The following is an 18,734-nucleotide window of genomic DNA, read 5'->3' on the forward strand; positions in this document are numbered from 1 at the left end:
GAAAAAGAAAAAAAAAAAAAAAAAAGGCCAGAAAACCCCTCTGCCCCTCTGGGGAAAAGAGTGACGAAGGCAGGAGAAAGTCAGCCCAAAGGCGAAAGATAAAAAAAAAAAGAAAAACAACCCACGAAACGCTGATGAGGAAAGGTTCATTAGGAGTTATTTACACATCTCTAATGCCGAGCATCTGGAGTCCCCGTCAGCCGCGCAGGGACGTAACCGGCGCTGCCGCCTTCGGTGGGGGAGGCAGCAACCTCTGCTGCCTGAACCCCCAGCAGGGCTGGCATAAAATACATGTCGAGTGGCTTTGGAGGCTCATCCCCGGGAACTGTGGTGTCACCTCATTCCCCTGAAGCCTCTTAAAGAAGAGAAAGTAGGAAGCACCTTAAAAAACCCACCCCTCTCCACTTCCCCCTCAAGCTGAGAGCAACCATGGTTACCAGGATAAAGGAATTAGAGAAAGACCAAATAAGCAGGGACATGGTTTCAGTGCTTGATTTCAGACTAATTGAAGGATAAGAGCATTTTCCATTTAGTCTGTTTTCCACGGCTCTTCTTGTTTCAAACCCGCTCTCCGATGTTCTGTTCGCTGGCTAAAATTAATTGTGCAGATTTGACCTTGTAACCCGGTTTAGAGCTGGCTGGCATTCGCTGGAACCAGAAATCGTTGGCATCTCCATTTCCTTAATTAGTTTTCTGGGTTGGCTTTTTTTTTTTTATTTTTTTCCCCTTTTTTAATAAAGTGCTCTGAAGCACACTGCCCACTGTCAATCAGACAGCATTTCTAACACCGCTGCGGCGCGGCAGATTTCCTGCTGGCCCTGCCATCCCCACAGACTGTATCTTGGACACCATTCAGCATCGTTTCCCCGTAGCTCAGGGTCCACCTGCCGCCACAGAGGATGGGTTTTGTACCCTTAAGTGGAAGCAGCAGGTAACGGCAGCCACCACCGCCTCCTCCCACCATTGCAGACCGGTGTTTTTTAAGTGATAAAGCCGGGATTTAATTTAATAGCTGCTTCCGAGGCTCCGGGTGCATTTTGCATACACTATAGCAATACCCAGACACGCTATGCCATCTCCCCTTCCTCTCTTGACAGGGGGCAGGGGTTCACGGCCAGCACCTGGGGACAGTCCGGGGAAGGAGAAGGTGCCCTTCCTTAAGAGCCCCCCCCAAAGCTTGGCCCCGTGCAGCTCCTGCTGCCTCCTCATCCGTCTTAGTTCTCCTCCACCGAACAAGGGGGACGTGCTGGACTGAGCGGCAGTTATAATAATACCCTGCTTTTATACAGCAAGATTTATTCCGACAGCTCCCAAAACATTTTACAAGCCAGGAGCCGGGGGGCCGTTACGGATAAGCCTCGTCAGACCATTTTGTGTCTACTTGAAATATGCCCGCCATTTCGGTGTTGCAAAACTCCCAGATTCATCCCATTTAATGAACACACGCAATTGCCAGGGCTGGTGAAACGGTGAAATCCAGCCGGCCTGTGCCAACGGCCGGAGGATGCGCTGCTTAATTAAAGCGGCTCCGGATTAATCAGCTTCTCCTCTCCTGTGGGGCAGTCGCAGCGTGAAAGGGGCTGTGCCAGGGCGGTTGGGAGGCATCAGCACAAACCCAGCCGTGCTGAGCTCCGGGGATGCAGCGGCACCGAGATGCCAGCTCTGAACACGCCGGGCTGATGCCATCCACAGCCCTGACAGCACCGTGGCCGCGGGCAAGGGCCAGGCAGGACCTTTCCTTGTCACCAGGGCTCCTTTCAGCAGGAGCTGGTGCATGAGGTGGCCTCTGGGCCTGGCTGCTCGGTGATGCTAAGTGATGCCCAAGCCGATAACTGCGGTTCAGCGAGGCTGCGTTCAGCCCCCTCGCCTTCTCATTTAACAGGGAGCAGCTGTGTGTGCTTTTCCCATTACGTGCACTTCAATCACTGCCACAGACACACTGGAGAGTGAAAAAAAAAAAAAAAGGGATTTGTTCAACAAATGTGTCCGGGAGAGAATTCCTCTGCAAAGAGCAGAGTCTGATAAACTGCTTTTCTGGGCAGTTGGAGCTGCTCCAGCGTTAGGCCTGGTTTGTTTGACTCGCATGAAAATACCAGCAAAAAGCGGATCCCTCCCCTTGCTTGGATAATTCCCCTGTAGAAAAGCAAACAGGTCCCCTCCGTGGGTCCTTACTGGGACTGGTTGTCTCCTACATGACCCTGCAGTCGCGAAACCCTCCTGGCACCCAGTGCCTGCTCTGATGGGTGGTGTTTGGAAGCGGTGAGGGATGGAGAGCATCACAGCCGGCTGCACGTGGGGGAAGAACCGAGCTGTTGTCCTGTCCACACACACGTATGCATTCACGCTCCAGGGCATGGCCAGTGAAGTGGCTTGGCTGGCCACAGGGTAGCAGCAAGGAGAGGGGAACATGTTTGTCCCCACCGCCAGCCCCCCAGGGCAGGCACCGTCCTCTTACCTGCTCGCACAAGGTGCCGATGAGCCCTTCCAGGTCCTGCTTCTCATGCAGCACCATCTGCTTCTCCTCGTACTCCTGTTCCAGCTGCATCTCCAGCTGCCGGAGCTGTGTGCAGGAGACAACCCCAGCCACGCTCAGAGCCTGCCTGCCCCCTGACAAAGCCACACACCCCGGCAGGGCACTGCCACCACCGTGGTGGGGACACAGGTGGCCGGGCAGCCTCTGGGAGAGGGTGTGCACCGAAGCCTCCCATCACTGCAGCCGGTGCTGGGTACCAGCACTGGGCCACGTCCCCCAGAGCCCGTGGTACCCCCCAAGAGCACTCCAGAGGACCAAGGGTTAGCAGTCCAGGAGCCTGCAGGACTTTTGGGGTCACGATGGGCTGTTTGAGCCACCCCGCCTGTGAGGCATGCTCAGATGTCCCCAAGGGCTGTCCCTGAAGCTCTGGAAGAGTAACACAGGGCCTTCAGCCGAGCTGGAAGAGGGGCTGGTTTTAATCTCTCCAGCTTTCCTCAAGGCATCCCATGACCACAAGCCAGGCAGGTAGCATACTTCTCACTCCGGCTCCCCACCAGCAGCAGGGATGTGCCCTTAAAGGCAGGGTTTGTGCTGCTCCTGGGAGGAAAGGAAGCCTCAGAGCCAGCACTGAGCGCAGGAGCCTGCATCCCCCTGCTCCAGCATCACCATCCCACGGGTGCTGCAGCAACGGCAAGTGCTTTGCAGGAGGGAACCAGACCTGGGTTGGCATCGCAGAGCTCGGCCATGCAGCCGCGAGAGGTCCAGCAAGTCCAGCTGGGGGTGGTGGTGGTGGAAACGTGCTATCAAAGCAAGGCAGCGCGTTTCACCGCCCGCTCCTCCCTTTGCGAGCAGCTGGGTGGCTGTACCCGCAGGAGCAGACGTGCCAGGCTGTGACCCTGGCACAGCTCCCCAGAGCCCTCCCTGCCCCTGCCACCTCCTGCATCCCCAGCCGCTGCTCAGAAACAGGGTTTAAAAAAGGCAGCGGGAGCAGGCTGCTAAATATCAATTGCTCTCCAGAGTGTCTCTGCCATTTACTCATTTGGAAAATAATACTCAGGCCACACAGGGTGAGGGAGAGAAAGGATGAATGATGCCCCATCAGCCGAGAGCAGCCACAAGGCACTGCATCCCCGTTAGTGATGCTAACGGTACCTTGCTCGCTGCACAGGGCAATGAAACAGAGAGGGGGGTGCAGAAGGGCAGGTAGGACCCTGGGAGGAGCCCAGCCCAGAGCTTTGCCAAAAAATGGCCAGTGGGGAGGGGAAGAGAGCAGCACTGAGCTGCTGCTGCACCATCCAGCAGTGGGCAGCATCATGAGAAGGCAGCACGGTGGGAAACAGCAGCATCTGCACCCAGTGGCAGCCCCCCCATGTCACACAGAGCCTTACGGCCTACGGCACGACTACGTGCCGACAGGAGCAGGAGGAGAGATTGCCTCGTTTGCCTTTCCACTTGTTCTGCCTTCCTAAAATAGCACATGCAAAGCCCCACCAAGCGCTTCATTAAGCCTCAGCAATGTTAATTCCCTATCGACAGCCAGGTATGCCCCAGGCTTAATAAGAACTGGCTGCTACCACGCAGCCCTGAATCAAACACCCCGGGGATTTCGAAGAAATTGGAGTTGTGTTTGCATGCCACCAACCTCGAGGCCCTGTTGAAAGGTATTTTCTGCTCATTATCATTGAACACAAAGCCATGGCTGGCTGGAGTTGGTGCCCTTGCCGTGATGCTGGTGTTACTGGGAGCACCGTATCCATGTGCTGCATCATGCATGGCTCTCGTACACCATCAACAGCCTCTTCAAGGACTCACGCCTGACCTAGACCATGATTTTGCACCCCAGAGCTGCCACTGGGGCTCATGTTGGGCTGGTGGTGTGGAATCAGCACCTCCCGGGGAGGAAGGACCCCCAGGAATGGCTCCTCCTCCTCTGCACTGCTCAAGGGGGATCACCCAGCATCATCCCTCCACCTGGTGCCAACCTACCCTCCTCTGGCAGGACTGCCGCACGTCCTCCAGCTCCTCGTCCTTGTCCTCCAGTTCCTTCTGGTGGATCTGCTTCATCCGCTCTATCTCCAGCTCCAGCCTCTGGTGGAGCTGAAAGATGAAGGCACAGTGGTTACACACCACCCTGGAGGGACAAGGAAGGGACAGGGATGAATGTCCCCGGCACACCCAGCCCCAACCCCATTCGGGGCTGTGTTACCTGCTCCAGGTGATCAACAGTGGCCGTTTGATGCTCCAGCTCTTTCCGCTGCTCGGCAGCGCTGGCCTCCAGGTCCCAGAGCTGCTTCCTGAGCGTGGGCACGGCCCGGGCGTCCAGGGCGCTGGGGGTGCTCAGCTCCTGCACCCGGCCGGCCAGCACGGTGGCCCGCTGTGCCAGGCTGGCCACCTCCGCCTCCTTCTGCTGCTCGGCAGGGACAGAGCAGCGGGTCAGCAGGCGAGCCCCAAACTTGGGAGAGAGGGCTCACCCAAACACCCCGCTCTTGAAACCCCAACCGTTTCCAACAGCATTGTCAGAAACTCCCCAGAGCGGCAGCAGGCAGCCCCCTCCCTGCACCGGCAGCTCCCCACTGTGAGCCCCTTTTGGATTTCATAGAATCATACAATGGTTAGATTTGGAAGGGACCTTAGACATCACCAAGTTCCACCCCCCTGCCCTGGGCAGGGACACCTCCCACCACACCAGGTTGCTCCAAGCCCCCTCCAACCTGGCCTTGAACCCCTCCAGGGATGGGGCAGCCACAGCTTCTCTGGGCAACCTGTTCCAGGGTCTCACCACCCTCACAGCAAAGAGTTTCTTCCCCAGATCTCATCTCAGTCTCCCCTCTTTCAGTTTAAAACTGTTCCCCCTCCTTCTATGGCTCCAGTCCCTGATCAGGAGTCCCTCCCCATCTCTCCTGTAGCTCCTTTAGGGACTGGAAGGGGCTCTAAGGTCTCCCCGGAGCCTTCTCTTCTCCAGGCTGAACCCCCCCAACTCTCTCAGCCTGTCCTCACAGCAGAGGGGCTCCAGCCCTCCCAGCATCTTCGTGGCCTCCTCTGGCCCCGCTCCAACAGCTCACTCACTCCTGACTCATCTTCTTCTCCCCACAGCGGTTCCCCACAGCCTCCTTGCCCGGTAAGGGGCTAGCAGCCACCTTTTGGCTCCCCCCCAGCCCCAGCACACTGTGCCCCTTCCTCTCTGGGGGGCTTGGTGGGCAGCTGGTGCAGCACCATCCCATGGGGGTACGCACCTGCCGTTTCTTGCAGGTGATAGGACGGGTAGAGGCGTGAAGAGGAGCACAAGTGACTTCAGTGAAAATGAGGGTGGGCTTAATTAGCAAAGCCATGGGATGGTATCACTTGTAAAAAGTGACAGCCTTCCTTCTGGCGGAGGATAATTTTATTTAAATACATCAGGCATATGCTAGAACTGCGCTAAAAGAAATCGGAATCAAGTTGCCGCGTTTGTGTCTGATTGCCTCTGCTATAATTGCAAAGATAATGGCTTTGCTCTGAGAGCAGCTCCCGAAACTGGATCTAATGCAGCAAAGAGTGGGATATTTCCCTCTTACCTCTAAGCTCTGCTGAAGTTTTCCCATCTCCCATCGGATGCTGGTGTTCTCCTGCGACACTTTTTCACGGAGGCTCTTCTCAAAGGCAGACTCCCCCAGGGCCTGGGCTAACTGCAGGTCAAACCTGGAGGGGGGAAACATGCTTTACCTCTCCTGAGGAGGTCCTGACACTTCTCCTGGCACCGGTGCTTTTGAGAGGACAAAAAAACCCGTAGCCTGTTGTCTGCAAAGCTCTGCCGTCATTTTGTGAAGCTCCTAATTACTCTGCACAAGCGTCAGCCGCCGGACGAGGACGGCGTGGAGCAGCAGCGATGTGCACGAGAGCAGGGTGCAATAAATTGCTGTGATCAGCGGCTACAGACCCAAAATACCCCCAAAATGTGGGGAGGGCAGCAGCCCTCTGTCCCCTGCCACCACAGGCAGCTCTGTCCCCAGGGCTGGCGGGGACTCTGCCCCACTGAGGGTTTGGGTTCAGCTCAGGAAGCGTTGCTGCTTCGGAGCAATAATGCTGGGAACTTCTCAGCATCTTCATACCCCTGGGTCAGACCGAGCCCCAGCCCACAGCCAGCATCCCACAGGCAAGCAGGGAACACCAGCAACAAAGTGCAAATTAAAAGAAATTAGAAGTGATTGTTGATCTCCCATGTTTTCTGTGCCTGCTTAAGTCTTGGTATCCTATTTTTGGGCAGAAAACCCATTTCCTTCACTGGTACCAACAGCAGCATTAAAACACTGGGGATCACTTCTGGGCTACAGGGCTCCTCTCCTCCCCACCAAGTGCCCAGTTTGCCAGCAGCTCTCCCAGTATGGGCGCACCAAAGCCTGGGACACCCCAGCATGAGACGTCCTTGCACCCAGCACCGCAGGAGCCAGCGTGCTGTCCCAACCCCAAGCAGCCCTCCTCGCGATGCCACCAAGGATGCACTGGGACTGATTTATATCATGGCAGGGTGTCACAGCCACACAGCAACGGGAGGTAAAAATAACCTCCCAGCTTGGTGCAACCTCCAGCAGTGGAAGATGATGAAAATAGCAGCCCTTCCAGGAACTCCGAAGCCACCCGAGGCATCTCAGTGCCCTTGCCCTCCCGCTCCCGGTGGCATCCCACCAGCCTGTTTCCCACCAGCCTTACTTCTTCTGCCGCTTCTCCAGCTCGTGGCTGCGGCTCTGCTGGCTCTCGGCGAGCACCCGGGCGTCCTCCAGCTCGCAGGCCAGCCGCCTGCACCGCCGCCGCAGCTGCTGAGACACCTTCTTGGCTGCCTCACAGGCTGCCTGCACCTCGCTGAGCTGCGGGCAGAGGTCACGATGCGGGGGTGAGCGATGGGGGGGGACCCTACAGCACCCCGCAGCCACTCCTCGCCCATTGCTCATCCCCACTCTTCTTCCAGGGGATGGCTCACCCCGAGATCTTTCACCAAACATGGATAAATTTAGGTGCCCTGACCCCTCAGGCTCCGCGTACCCTCCTGTGCCCCTGCAGCATCCCAGCCCTTCTGCTGAGTCAGCAAAACTGCCCCAGGGACGGACGCTTCATCCCGTTCCTCTGCTAAAGGCAGCGCCTGGACCCAACGAGCTGGATCCTCCAAGGAGTTGCATCGTGTCTAGGGCAAAGAGGCACCGCAGAGCTCTTGCCAGCCAGAGGATGGAGTCATTAAGGAATGACTTTAAATAAGCAAAACCTTGCATTAACGAAGCCTGTAATTCCAAACTAACTCTCTGAAAGCAAATGGGCTGTTTTGCTTTACCCAACCTCCTACGACGGGGCTGCTTTTGTTATTACTTTTTAATGTACGATGAATAATATTCATTTCTTTATTTTATCCTTATGGGAAGTAACCAGACTTCCAGGCACATCAGCTTTTCCCCTCCTCATGGCAAAGCTCAGGAACCGCCAGCTCCTTACAGTAGCAGCTCTTTGTGGGACAGATGATATGAGGACAACCCCATTCAGTACCCAAAAGCCAGATCAACATCAAGACCCACCACAGAGCCTTTCCCCATCCCGCAGCCTTCCACCCTGTGCATGCACTCACGCTTGACCAAGGTTGAATTTTGCCCTGTTCTGCTGCAAAAGTGACTTCTTAAGCTTGCAGGAAGTTTTGGGGGTATTTATTCTCAAACCAGAAAAACCCAGCTGGTTTCCCCTGGTCAATGAGAGCACCAGCAGCAAGCGGCTGCATTTCCGAGTCTCAGCCTTTTGCCTGTCCCAGGAGCAAGGAGAGGACAAGCGGCTCCAGCAGCAGCCCCGCTCCTCGGCGTGACCCTGGGGGGGTCCCTGTCCCCTCCTGTGCCTGGGGCCGGCAGTGCTTGCCTTTTGCTCGAGCCCCGTCCTGGCACCCAGCTCGGACTCCAGCCGCTCCTCCAGCTGCACCAGCCGCTTCCGCAGGAAGGCGATCTCCGTCTGCGCGCAGTCAAAGCGCACTTGCCACTCGTCCTCTGTGAAGGGGAGAGACCCAGAGGCACCGGGTGGGTGCTCAGGCCCGGGTCGGATGGGCAAATGTGCAATGGCACCCCAGCTGCCGTATGGCCTGAACCCCAGCACCGAGCTCGGAGGGCACAGCTCTGCTTTGTGCACCCAGAGCTGCCCTGGGGTACATAGCGCATGTACCCCCACCTTAGGCAAAGCATGCATGCTCATCCCATCCCATCCCATCCCATCCCATCCCAACTGGGGCCAGGCACAGGGCTCTGCAGGACCATCCCATCCCATCCCAACTGGGGCCAGGCACAAGGCTCTGCAGGACCATCCAATCCCATCCCATCCCATCCCATCCCATCCCATCCCATCCCATCCCATCCCATCCCATCCCAGCTGGAGCCAGGCACAGGGCTGCGCAGGACCGTCCCACCCCATCCCATCCCATCCCACTTGTGTCCAAGCAGCCTCCTCATCACTCCAACAGATGTCTCAAACAAAATCAGAGCTGCCGGGAATGCCAGGCAATGCCACCAAGTGCCACCAAGCACCAGCAGCACCCTGAGGCAGAATCCCTGCCTGCATCCCCAGCCTCCTGCAGGAGCCACAGCCGTGTGTGACCGAGCCATCGCTGCCAGCAATGCAGAATCACGAGGTGCCAAAATCACACCAGGGTGGCCAGGGGCTGGGGGAGCAGCACTGCTTAGGGGGACCAAACTTCTGCCCATTGCAAGAGGCTTTGCTGCCCCACTGGGATGGCCGTGCTGGTCCCACAGGTCAGGCTGGATGCCCAGAACATGCATCGCCCCCGAAGGGACGCCCCTACCTCCTCCAGAGCCACTTATCTTCATCTCACGCAACTGAACCAGCTGCTGGGCCTCTTCCAGCTGCTTTTCTACGGACTCCAGTTTCTTCTGCACTTGGTCGTGTTTGCTCTGGGGAAACCCGGGGAGGGAAGGGAGCAGCTCTACCCGCCTCCATGGCACGCAGGTCCAGCCAGGCTGTGCCGAGAGGGTGGCATCGCCACTGGCACAACCTGATGGCTCGGGGCTCTCCTACCTGCAGCTCCTGCAGCTCACGGGCACCCCGCAGCCTCTCTGCCCGCTCCCCATCCAGGACCTGGCAGGCGACGTCGCCCTTGTATCGCTCATCCGACAGCTCCGTCGTCAGGTCAATGATCTGGGAGGGGGAGCAACAGGGAACCAGGCTGGGCATCACCGTGCACACTGGTTTGTGGGGTACCCGGCCATCCCGCATCAACCCGAGTGTCCTGACTGCTCTCCTTTGCCTGTGCTTAGGGGATGCGCTAAGTGCACACCGTCACCGACCAGTGTCACCAGTGGGAACCCAGGCTCCCGCTGGCAGCGCGCAGCAAAGAGCAACCGCTGCGGGATCCCGTGGCTGCACCCCTGGCATGGCTGCAGGCAGGGCTCACCAGGTTTCTGCACCTTTCTTGCTGATTAGCATGAAGTTTCATTTGAAACAAGCAGCGGGTGAATGAAGGGGGAGGGGGGGCAGAGTTATTAATCCAGAGAATTAATTGCACTTTCCACAAAACAGAGGCGAACACAGTTTGTCCTGCTCAGCCAGCCAAGCGAGGGGCTGCAGGGCCAGCAGGAGCACACAGGCTTCCAATGCTATTTTTGCTCTATTTAACAGCATTTTAAGGCCCTTCACCTTTTCCAGGTGCCCTACACAAGCTCTTCAGGGGGTCTAACAAGTTTTTGTTTCTCCATCAGTTTTCTTTCCCTGGGGAGCTGGCATTTTTCTAGGTCTGTCCTGAGGCTTTACCCTCACTCAGCTCTCCCAGCCTCGCGGGCGTGATTTCATTTTTAACACGGAGCTTAAGTTAAATCATCTTTAGCTGCTTCCCATGGAGAAGGGGGTCCCTGGCCCTTGGGGCTGTTGGTACCATTAACCAGAGCTGCAGAGCTACACCCAGACCACAGCTCAGCACCCCAGGAGCCTGGTGAACCCAGGGTACTTATAGCAAACTTGGGAGCTCCTGATGCTTAATAAAACCCCAGCTGCAATCGCACAGGAGCCTGTGCGTCCATGGAGGGACCCCGCACAGGACCAGTGGCCAGCCAGGGAGCTGCCACCCCTGGAGCACCACGCACGGTGGGGACGTGCTCGGAGCCAGGGGACGGGCAGGACACTTCTGCGCGCTGTCTCCTCGGTATTAGCATTCGTCCCACTCAACTAAGTCACGGCTGGTGTCGGCAGAGGTCGGCGAGCCTGCCGTCCTGAGAGCGTAATGAGAATATGATACATCTGTCTGTAATTTCCCATTCTAATTATACCCTTTTGTCAGCAGAAAGGGTGACATTCGCGCTGCCGCTTTTCAGCCTCGTACGCCGCACCGGTGACAGCACGAAGTGACGTCTGCCCTTGCCGGAGGGGACACGAGGCTTTCCCTGGGGACAACCCCCCCTGGGAATGGCCCATTCCCCAGGTGTCTCGGCTGGGACCTGTTGCTCTTGTCGGCAGGATCCCACCCAGCAGGGACCCCACAGAGATGCTGGCCCTGGGTACTGCAGTTGGAGCCCCCTCTGGGTCCTGCACAGAGACCTGGCCCAACCCTCTGCTGATCACACTCCTCCTGCTGTAATCTACTCAGGGGCCATATTTACCCTGATATGGCTTAATTTCCAACCAAGTAGGGCTTTTTTGGGGCTCTACCTTGCTCTCCAGCTTCTCTGTGGTCTGCCTGAGCTCGCTGCATGCCTGCTCGGATTTTTCCAGCTTCCTTCTCAGTGCCGCCAGCTCCTCCTAGGGAAGATTGCAAAACAACACACATGGAGAGCTCCAGCATCCTCAGTTTGTTTGTGAAAATCTCGTTTTCTGTTAAAAATAAGTGGGAGAGACATAGCTGCCTTATTAAGAAAATTTACTAGGCAACTTTGAAGGCTGCTCACTGCAAATTGCCGGGACTCCCGCTCCTGACATGAATTTCATCGGAGGGACTGTCAGCTTTGGTGTACGTAGAGAGCGCATTTTATGAGAAAGAAGCAAACCTCAAAAGCCCGGGATGAGCAGCCAAACGTCTGAATTTTGCTCATGGAGCGTTCCCGGGGCCCTGGGCAGGCTATCACAGAGCGGTTGCAAAGGCACATTGTTTTCTGTGATTCCCTTTCAGGCTGCCTGACTGTAACCGCAGAAAGAACTGCTGTGTCCTGCTTTGATGTCCAACACTGAACAGAAGCAGAATGTGCAGAGGTGTGATAAAAACAGAGGTTAACGGGTGACGGGGCCTGATGGATCCCAGGCGGGTTTGGGGAGAGAAACAGAGGCTTGGGCAGCTTTCATTTCGTCTGAACCAGCCTGAAAACATCTTGTTAAAACATCACTAAGGCAAGAGGAGGAGCAGGGTGCCAAGGAAGACGGACTAAGAATTTAGTGCAGGCCTCCGACGGTGCAGAGGGGCAAAAGGTGCCTTTCCTGGGTCAGGAAATGCCCATTAATGTCCCCCATCACCAGCAGCAGCTCAGGTGGAAGGTGGTACAGCTCTGGTGACAGTGCGGAGCCGAGTCCCCGGCGTCAAGGATGCGTTTGGCTGCTCATCATCTGTTATCCCACAGAGTGATGTGGGGCACCCATCCCCAAGGGGCCCGGCTCAGCAGACCCAGCCCCAGGAAGCTTATGGGGGGCTCCGGGAGGGCAGTGGGGCAGCCTCCCTGAGATGGGGCATCAGCTGTGGGGACATGGTGCATTTGCTACTGTCCTAAGGAAGAAGAGTTATTTTTCCCTCCACAGCTCTGTAAAACACATTACTTGGGGGAAAAAATGCAGTGCTAAGAACAGATGACGGCTTCTGGATGGTCAGCAAAACATCTCTGCCCTGGAAGAAGTGACTTCCAGTTTGACTGACCCACCAGGCAGAGCCCCATCCTATCCCATCCCATCCCATCCCATCCCATCCCATCCCATCCCATCCCATCCCATCCCATCCCATCCCATCCCTTGGTGCATACTTCTTTTGCACGGAGCTGCTCCTCTGCGAGGTTAACACTGAGCAAGGGCCGCACGCGGCTCAGCAGTTGCCACCAGGGCCAGTGCCTGACCGCCTGGAAGACCACCAGGTTCTTCTGGATGCAGCGAACAGCGAGGCGCTGGATCTGTGGGGAGACACGGCTGGCAGTGTCCCAAGCCCAGCCACGACCGAGCCCACAAGGAATGACCAGGCTGGGGCACTGGGATGGAGAGGGATGAGGTGGTGGAGGAGCTCTGTGCTGCAGAGGACGGCAGTGTGGCACCTTATGGTTGCCCACAGCGCAGGGCAGAGTGAGTACCCTTCAAAGAAGCAGCCCACGCTGCTCAAAAAGGTGTAATTTGGATGCTCTGGGCTGTACCACTTGGCACCGAGCCTGTGCTTTGGTGGGCACAGGGCATCCACGACCCACGGGATGGATACCTTCAACCTCTTGAATTTCTGACGGCTGAGGAAGCCCTTGCAAGCAGCCTGGAGCAGGATCATCTTCTGGGCTATCAGCTTGTCACGCTGCTTCTCCAGCCTTGAGATGACCCCTGGCTTCAGGAAAACCTGACAGAAAATAACAGAGGTTATGCACCCCCAGGATGGGGTCTGAAACCTGCCTGCAGCCAATAGGATGTATTTCTGGCTAAGACCTGGCAGCCTCCCATGAGACCTGTGGGACACTGAAGGTCCTTGGACTGGCTGGAACCAGCGAGTGCAACCACTGCACCAGCCCAAAATGCTGGAGTCCAGCCCTACCTTGCCAAACCCTCAACATGTCTGTTTTGGGTGCCATGAAGGCACCTGAGGTAGCCCTGGCACCAGCCTCCCTAGGGACACTCATGGGACAGCAAGAGGGAGCTGTGTCCCAGCTCCATCCCATCCTTAAGCCTGGCAGCAGGATGGCTGCGCATCCCAGAGAGCATCTTCCACCCGCCCCTCCATCTCCTGCTCCTGGGCATCCCTGAAACGGGTCCACTGAATCCCTGGGGACTGGGCTGCTGAGTGCCCTTGGGGATCTGGCACCTTGCGCTGGCATTTGCCCTCTGTCCCCGCCTCGTCTCACGTCTCCTTTTTGACCCAGGCATCAACCACCACGAGGAGCTGCAGGTCCTCGAAACTCTTCCCTTGGGGCACTGCCTGTTTCCCACCCGCTGCCTCTGCTGGAACCAGCGTTTTTGCCAGCGTTACACACAGGTACACCCAGATAACAGCAAAGATGCCCCTTTACAATAGCAAAAACAGAATTAACCACATCGTTTTCTTCAACTGAACTTGTCAGAAACACCTCATAAACGATACAGATTTGCTGATGCCATCGAATTTAGGCGGGTATCGATCTCGCTGAGAGCAAGATGTCTCTTGGTCATTGCCAGGCAAAGCTCTCAGAGTACGGGGCCAATCGCTTCTGAATATTGTGCACCATTTGCATAATACAGCTTTAATAAAAACTGAATTACACTTGCGAAGCCGGTGGCGTACTTAAAGAGCTGCGTTTTAAAGATGCCAAATTGAATCAAAGAACAATTGCAAGGAAAGTCACTTTCTTGCGATAATGCTATGATTGCTCCACCACCTATTTGATTGTCTCATTAATGTCTGTATTAACTTCACAAGCCAGCGAGTTTTAGAAGCCAGTACAAAATCAATGCTCAAAGCGATGGCAAAACTAAGTCCTCTATAACAAGATGTGACCGGAGCTGCTATCGCACTATTGATTAAGTACAAGGGTTTCATGGAAAAGATAATTGCAAACCGCACTGTGCAGGATAAAAGAAAGTTATTTTGCTCAACAGAACCGTTTCATGAATTTTTTCTTTATAGACTCGGATTGCTGAAGGCACGCACACACGCAAAATTAATTTTTCTTTGAGATTATCGCATTTAAGTTCAAATGTTGTTGCTACAACAGCTCGTGCACCTGCAGCTGCCCGGCTCAGCGGTGTTAACCCCAGCCCGCCAAAACCGTGAGCTGCCCAAGCCCTATTTACTCCCATGAGGACATCAAAAGTAATTAGGAACTTAAATGCCATTAGGGGCCGGATTTTGATAATTAGGTACACGGTTTACCCAGGGTAACGCTTTCAAATGTGAATTAGGAGCCTCCTGCTTTGTTTTTCCACGAGGCTTGGTTCCCCAGCCCACCTGGGTGCTGCGGGGAGGGCAGAGGAGAAGTTTCCTCTCCAGTCTGGGAAGTTTTGGACATCCAGCAGTGCCCGGCACGGGGCTGGCTGTGCCCGTACGGACCGAGAGCAATGGGGAGGCAGAGACCGGAGCCATCCTACCTGGCTGCGTCCTACGGCAATGCTCTTCTTCTCCAGATCCAGCGCCTGGAAGAGCTCCTCTATAGCCTGCAGAGAGGGAGCACATCACGGAATTGCTCAGAAGATATTCACACCCTGGTATGAACCTGCTGACACGGGGTGCAGAGACTCCTGGTCCTTATGGGCACCCAATAAGGGTGCATCCAGCTTATGGGAGCCCAGTAAAGGTGCATCCAGCTGTGCTCCCACGCAAAAGCCCACCCTCCCAGCCTGAGAGCATCCTCCAAAAGGGCTGCCTCAGCCCCAAGTCCTGGTGTGAGAAGGGCTTTCTGCCCCGGAGGATGTCAGCAGGATGGGGAGCAGAGATCTGCAGCTGAATGCAAGATTTTCCCCCTTTTTGCTGCCATCCCTGCTCTAGAAGGATCCCGATGCACGGGCGGATGTGAAAGGAGGCTGCTCTGAGGAAGGTGAGAGCCCGACCAGGCACCATCCAGCCGAGGTTCTAAGTGTGCTGCTCAGCCATGAGCCCCCCGCACTCCCCTCCTGCCCAGCTTGCCACCAGCTCAGCCCCTGGAGCCGAAAGCAGAGGGGAAAGCACCGAGCTCCCCCCCGAGCCTGCCGGCACGAGACCGAGCCCCTGCAGGGAGGTGAGCAGGAGATTAGTCCCAAGCGGTAGGAGAATTCCTGAACTCGGTTACTCTGAGCTTTGGACCGACATGCGAACGTAACAGCCAGAAATACCATGCCTTTCCCCAAGGTAGCAATCACTATGTGGACGAATGGACGATTTGAAAACCCCAGAGCTACAGAAACTGTGACAAAAATCCTCCGCTAATACTTCACTCCATACAACATCCTCTGGCAGCCTCGCACGTCTCCTCCACAAAGGACAAACCCCACGTGAGAAATATTTTGGCATGGCTCCGGGAACACCTTGCTGCAGCAGAACTGCACCCCTAGCCCTCACCAGGGCAATGTGGGAATGAAGCACACGAGTGCACAGGGGGACAGACCACCACAGTGCCCAAAAAGGTGTGCTGGAGGTGAGGAAGTGCCAGTGCCGTGGCTGTGCCCTGCTCCTGCAGCACTGCTGGGACTGGGGCCAGGGCCAGGGCTGCACAGGAGCATCCCATCCCATCCCATCCCAACTGGGGACAGGCACAGGGCTGCACGGGACCATCCCATCCCATCCCATCCTGTCCCATCCTGCTTGGGGCCAGGCACAGGGCTGTGTGGGACCATGCCATCCCATCCCATCCCATCCCATCCCATCCCATCCAACTGGGGCCAGGCACAGGGCTGTGTGGGACCATCCCATCCCATCCCATCCCATCCCATCCCATCCCATCCCATCCCATCCAACTGGGGCCAGGCACAGGGCTGTGTGGGACCATCCCATCCCATCCCATCCCGTCCCATCCCATCCCATCCCATCCAACTGGAACAAGGCACAGGGCTGCACGGGACCATCCCATCCCATCCCACCCTGATTGGGGTCAGGCACAGGACTATATGAAACTATCCCATCCCATCCTATGTCATCCCATCCAACTGAGGCCAGGCACAGGGCTGTGTGGGACCATCCCATCCCATCCCATCCCATCCCCAAAAGCAGGGCTGGCACAAGCACAGGGTCGGTTATTCCTGCACCATCACCCTCGCTACAGACAAGCATCTCCTGTGCTCTAGCAGCCGAGCTGACACAGCTCACCGGGAAGCAGCCTCCAGCTGACAAAACCGCGTGGCAACAAGCTCCGGGGAAGACGGGATTTCTCAAATCCCCTGCTTACACGCTGCTGACGAGGCACCCTCTGCCTCCTTACAGCTTTTAATAACAATATTGACCTTTCCCGACTGTCAAACTTGTCTTATTAAATCCCGAGGTCTTAACTGAATTTGCACACACTGGCTGGCAGTTTGCACAACAGAGCACATGCCCATGTTTAATTCATCTCCTCTTGGCTCTCCCCGGCTCTCGGTGCTTCTGGGCTCGCTCACAGCCTGTTCTGGGGGCAGGGGTGGTTCTCCCCAGTTTTTTGCTATAAATTTATTATGAAACAAATAAAACTGGCGAATCTCCACCTTCATTCCTGAGCTCCTTTGACTTTCAGGCTTCGTGGGACGAGGTGAGGAGCCATCCTGAGCTGCTGCAAGTGCCTGAAGGCAGGTGATGCCCGGTCCCTGGGGAACCTCCATGTGTTTCCTGCTCTGTTGGGTCCCTGGGAATGCTGCCTGGCTTGTCCTCAGCCAGCTGGTTTTTGGGGGAGCTGGGACAAAGGATGGGGCACTGCCATGCACGGATCATTCCATCCTTCCCTCTGCACACCCCTCCAGTCCCACAGTTTGTGCCTTGTCCCGCAAAATGGGACCTACCAGGCACACAGCAGGAGCACCCGAGGGCTGAGCAAGCAGGATTTTCAAAGCCATTTCCTCCTGAGTATTAAAAAGAAGCAATAACAGGCTTCATTTCCAGGCTGATTTCTCCAAGTCCTCTCCACAGGGCAATAACGTTGGCAAACGCAGCCCACGCCAGGCATGTTTACTGCCTTTGCAAAAAACAGTCCTCAGGGGGAGAAACTCTGGGATGAAGAGCTGAGCTCGGCTGCTCTGCCAGGAGGCTGGAAGACGCACATCACTCCGTGGGAAGGGTGAAGAGGAGCAAGACGCAAAGCCACTGCCTGCAACCCAGTGCACCCACGCAGGATGCAGCCCCACCTCCAGATCATGCCTGATCATGGCCAGGCATGCAGCCACGCAGGATGCAGTACCACCTCCAGATCACGCCTGATCATGGGCAGGGATGCACCCACACAAGATGCAGTCCCACCTCCAGATCACTCTTGATCATGGCCAGGAATGCAGCCACGCAGGATGTAGTCCCACCTCCAGATCACTCCTGATCATGGCCATGGATGCAGCCACAGGGGATGCAGCCCCACCACCAGATCACTCCTGGTCATGGCCAGGGATGCAGCCACGTAGGACGTAGTCCCACCACCAGATCATGCCTGACCATGGCCAAGAAGCTCCAACCGCCCAGAGCCCGGACTCCCAAACCCAGTTGCCGTTTCCCAGCAGCACTGCGAACGCTGGTGACCTGCCCTGAGCCTTCCTGAATGCGTTTTTTTTTCTCCTTCACCCTAGTTTCTGAGGACAGCCTGGTATTTAAGAAGCCCCCAGACCTGCACTGACACCCCTGTGACTAGAGCGCCTCAACAGCTGCCCAGATGTGCTCTCCCACCCATGGTGGATCCGGCAGAGCAAAGGAGCATCACCCACAGCTGTTGGGTGCTCGGAGCTCAGCAGCCTATAGACCTGTGCCATCAAAGGAATAATACTGGCAACACCTGAGTGAGGCAGGGACTGGGAAGCAGCTCCCGTCCCAGGGCAGGGAAATGCTGGTGTGACCCAGCTCACTGGGAAAGAGGACAGCCATGCTCCCAAGGAGCACAGGGGAACTCCAGGAATTGCTCCTCACTGCCAAGAAAGCCCTGAGCGCGTTGGGGAGGGCTGGAAGAGCTCCGGTACCAGCAGAGTCCCACGTGGGGCTCTTATCTCGTGCTCCCCACAGCATCCCGGGACACACCTTGCTCTCATCCGGCACCTCATAGGCAGAGGTGTGCTTCTTCATGACGTCCGGAGCGAGGATCTGGAAGCGCCTTCGGAACTGGGTCAGGAGGAGGCGATCCGCATACCCTGGGGACAGACAGACAGACAGGCATCGCTGGGGGTCACGCCAGCCCAGGGGCACCTGGCTCGCACCAAAAACTCTGGGGAGGGAACCAGCGGTGGGGGCTGCTGCAGGGGGTGGCAGGTCCTGCACGCAGCAAAAGGTGTCACAGGTGGTGGGGACCGGAGGAGAAACCCCTGCAGCAAGGGCAGGGCGGAGGGAGCAGAGAAGTGGCAGAGATACACTTGAGGTGGCCAGATGCCATTCCAGTGCCTTGTGTTGATGGGAGAGGCACCCCTGGACCTCCTGCACGGGTCCCTCTCCCCCTGGGATGGAGTGTGACCGTGATCGGTGCAGGTACAGCCTGGATGCTCCACGAGG

The 18,734-nt window shown here is 56.6% G+C and overlaps 1 protein-coding gene across 1 annotated transcript in view; it reads right to left on the reverse strand.

Moving 5' to 3' along the window:
* The window catches only part of MYO18B (myosin XVIIIB), a 78,767-nt gene that overhangs the window by 33,202 nt on the left and 26,831 nt on the right, over positions 1-18,734 (reverse strand). The window contains exons 21-33 of the mRNA XM_074159675.1: positions 18,270-18,379; positions 14,705-14,770; positions 12,858-12,986; positions 12,418-12,561; positions 11,126-11,215; positions 9,503-9,622; positions 9,270-9,378; positions 8,339-8,463; positions 7,160-7,314; positions 6,028-6,151; positions 4,680-4,880; positions 4,460-4,570; positions 2,456-2,560 (exon numbers count right to left, since the gene is read on the reverse strand). Coding sequence (XP_074015776.1) covers positions 2,456-2,560; positions 4,460-4,570; positions 4,680-4,880; positions 6,028-6,151; positions 7,160-7,314; positions 8,339-8,463; positions 9,270-9,378; positions 9,503-9,622; positions 11,126-11,215; positions 12,418-12,561; positions 12,858-12,986; positions 14,705-14,770; positions 18,270-18,379 — 1,589 coding nt within the window. The remainder of the gene's footprint in view (positions 1-2,455; positions 2,561-4,459; positions 4,571-4,679; positions 4,881-6,027; positions 6,152-7,159; positions 7,315-8,338; positions 8,464-9,269; positions 9,379-9,502; positions 9,623-11,125; positions 11,216-12,417; positions 12,562-12,857; positions 12,987-14,704; positions 14,771-18,269; positions 18,380-18,734) is intronic.

This window comes from Numenius arquata, chromosome 16 (assembly GCF_964106895.1).
Source record: "Numenius arquata chromosome 16, bNumArq3.hap1.1, whole genome shotgun sequence".
In the NCBI taxonomy this organism is placed as follows: domain Eukaryota; kingdom Metazoa; phylum Chordata; class Aves; order Charadriiformes; family Scolopacidae; genus Numenius; species Numenius arquata.